General features: G+C 35.8%; 1 protein-coding gene across 1 annotated transcript in view; it reads left to right on the top strand.

The window, feature by feature from the left end:
* Positions 1–2,340: 2,340 nt before the first annotated feature.
* LOC136025739 (muscarinic acetylcholine receptor DM1-like) overlaps positions 2,341–3,638 on the top strand; it is a 75,416-nt gene continuing 74,118 nt past the window's right edge. The window contains exon 1 of the mRNA XM_065701725.1: positions 2,341–2,348. Coding sequence (XP_065557797.1) covers positions 2,341–2,348 — 8 coding nt within the window. The remainder of the gene's footprint in view (positions 2,349–3,638) is intronic.

Genomic DNA, 3,638 nt, shown 5'->3' with positions numbered 1-3,638 from the left:
CAATTGAAAAATGAGAAGCTTAAGTACTAAAAAACTTCAGCATAAATAGTTGGGCGTTTAGAAGGGGACAGTCCTCTTACTATGTAATCGTTTCTATTCGTTTTCAGTTTTAATTCTGTTCCTTGCTTTCAGGTGATTTTTTAAAATAAATTTCTGGTGTAAGTTCATGTTTGCTTGCCGAAGAATATTCGTTAATTTAAAGAAATCATTGCACATGTTATTGCTTTGTTTGAGATTATTGCCTTTCTATAGTCTACTTTATTTTCGTCGTCTTTCTGAAAATAAATGACATGAAAATCTCGTTTTCGGGCTATGGGAATAAAGCAGCAAAGATAATATAGAACCTAAAGCAACAAAGTTCCAGAGTGTCATTCAGCCTATTATTTTTTAATTTATTTAAAATAGTTCTGAGGTTTTGTCTGCAATACCAGCAAAAATCTTTTTTAGCTATGGGTTCCAATCCTGTACTCTAGCTCTAGAACCTACTGTGTTAAAAACTTGATTTAGTACGCGGATCCACCCCTATTTGAGCCTGAAAACGAAGCTATAACCGATTTTGGCTACCAAATTTTGGAACAAAATTCCATTTTGAACTTGCCCCCGAAAATTCCCCAAATCTTTAAGACTTGTCCCCGAAAACTCCCCGAATTTTTAAACTTGTCCCCGAATTTTGAGATTCGAGAGTGGAAGCCCTGGCGTTTCCCCTTATTTTCTAAAATAACGCAAATTTTCTCAGGTTCGTAACTTTTGATGGGTAAGACTAAACTTGATGAAACTTATATATGTAAAACCAGCATTAAAATGCGATTCTTTTGATGTAGCTATTGGTATCAAAATTCCATTTTTTAGAGTTTTGGTTACTATTGAGCCGGGTCGCTCCTTACTACAGTTCGTTACCACGAACTGTTTGATCAAGAGGTTGACTGTGAATTCTATAAAACGTAAGTACCTTATTACGCGACGACACATTTTGTAAAATTTGATTAATACCTATTTTTCTTGTAAAATTTATTACTCCTTGTACGTATGCAGGTATTCAAGCATGGATCTTACCTATTCTCATTTGTTCAAGCATGTCTTTGCCCACAAATGAGCGCAGTGCACGAGAAACTGCCACACGAACTGCACCCGCTTGTCCAGTCGGTCCACCACCATCAACAGATGCATCTACATCAACTTAGTTCATAAAACCCGTAAATTGCAGAGGAAAAAGCAGCTAAAATAAAAACAGTCAATCATCGGATGAATTAAATTTAATCCTAATACCAAATATTAGTAAAAAAGAACTAGCACTGACTTTAATAAAAAAGTATTATTTACTGATCCAAAATTAATTTTTATTTCAGTAATTTCAAAAAAAATCAAGGGTATGCATACCTGAAAAGATATTGCAAATTGAGTTAACAGATAAGGGTAAATGGATAGAAACAAAAAGCACATCAAATCCCGTTGCCAGCCTTATTTTTATCCTTGCTTCCTATGACAAGGTGCCCGAGAAGACAAATTTTGGATTCCAGCAATTTACGTCGTTGATCAAACATTCAAATTAAACTAACTAAATTAGTCACTTAAATTAATTATTTAAATCAAAACCTTCATTCAAATTCGTGAAACGAACAGATAACTTTTCTCTAAGTATCATATTGACAGAAATACACAAGACCTTCGATGGCAAAGCCGCATGAAGTTTGGCATCAACTGTGAGCCAAGGGTCGCAATTTCGAAGCAACATTAATGAAAATATCTTTCGGATTGGACACGGACTCTCTAAAGACACATGAAAAGTCTTCACCTTTATCCAGTACAATATCAAACTGAGATCCAAAAACCTCTTTTTAAGGATGCCGGTGAATTGATTAAACAAATACCGCAGGCCCACCTAATATTTTAACTGATAGAGAGATTTTGGTGTGCTCCCAGCAAAAAAAGGTTGCATCAACATCATCATCATTTTATTTATAGCCCATCACAAAAAAACTGGGTAGAGCCCAGAAGAAGACAGAGTAAAAATGAAGAAAATAAAAAAGAAGCAACAGAAATAAAACACACTTTGAGAACTACAGACAAGGGATAAACAGAAATGGCTAAAGATGGGAAGACTTCTGACATTCAGTAGAGAAACCACAAATGCACTTCTCAATAATCCCAGCTGGGTTTACCGATTGATCTTTGCAGAAAAGAGTTAATTGTCCAAGTTGGATAACTTGTATAACTGAGAACGGTGAACTCTACTCGGATACGAAAAGCTTGAAGCCATGGATGCATACGCAGCCTGGATCTTAGTAGCAAAATTTTTCATAGCCAAGATTTACAGTTTCTTTCAGGTTTGCTCCAATAGGCATGCCCAGGTGAGTATCGTTTTGGCATCATGCCGAAACCATACAAAGACACAGCTTTTAGCTTAGCTCTTGCTCCCCGCCTACTTTGGCTTGAATCAGATGCCTCTTCTGATAGATGTACTCACAATGAAAATTTAGAAGCACAACCCAACCTCCTTCCCCACAGGTGTTGCAAATAATTTCATCTCAGGGAAGGCTTTACAAGGTCAATGAATTTTAATTCTGGCTAACTTTGGTTGAGACACAACAACCCATTTTGGTGAACACCTTGATGACTAGAATTTAGTTATTCCCCTCTAAGAGAGGTTATTTTCCAGACATCACAAAGCAAAACAAGAATATGACTCCATCTTCCCACCCAGTTGGGTAGAAACCCAAATTCTTCTTCTGGTAGAGACGTTGATGGAAATTATTTAACAGCTCTCCCGTTTCCCATGCTCATCAGAGAAGATTCAACGAGATCAAAGTACCGAACGGCACAATTAGGGCACTAGTCATCACTCCTCGACATCAAACTAGATTCAGATAGATGTTAAGATGTTTGAAGAAGAAGAGATTACGCTGACTGTTCCTCTTCTCTACAGAGGTCAAATCGGTCCTTGAATTCATCTTTAAAATAAGGCAGATTTGGTCACACTAAATAAAAGAAGTGAGGCTACTTGAAATATTTGTCGAAAGGCTTTGACGTAATTTTTAGACACAGATTTCCCTCCCTGCCACATTCATACTTTTTCTTCTTTATTTTGTTGTTGTTTCTTTATCTTTGATAGTTTCCTTTTCGAGGTTTACTGACTTCTTAAGTTAATTAAGTGTGTTTTGATGTGTCACATGGTTTTTTCGTGCTTGGTTTATTTGGTAGAAATGTATTGTTTCTCCTCGACAATATGACTTTTTTTTAGTTTTTGTTTTTACTTTTATTCTTTTTCCTAAGCAGTTCGTGAATAAGAAACTGTAAATAAAGAGCGACTAGGCCAGGTAACAGCAGGAACTCAATAGATACATAAAACGAATTGTCTTTTATACTTATTCTAAATATATATAATTCTTTAAGTTTAATATTACCCATGAAAGGCTACGAGTCAGAGAATATTTTTCTGTTTATCTAAAAGAGGGGGACAAGGATAATATCAAACGATCTTAATAAAAATCAGACCTTAGATTCAGCATATCAGAAAACCCTACTATAGAGGTTTCATGCTCTTATCTACAAATATATGGAATTTTGTACTTTTTGCCAGAAGAAAGACCACAGATGCGTTTTTTTTTTAGGGGTGAGCGTACCAAGCCAATGGTCCTTGA

Source organism: Artemia franciscana, chromosome 4 (assembly GCF_032884065.1).
Source record: "Artemia franciscana chromosome 4, ASM3288406v1, whole genome shotgun sequence".
Lineage (NCBI taxonomy): Eukaryota > Metazoa > Arthropoda > Branchiopoda > Anostraca > Artemiidae > Artemia > Artemia franciscana.
The sequence above is the reverse complement of the archived record's forward strand: the minus strand, read 5'-3'. Positions and strand labels throughout refer to the sequence as shown.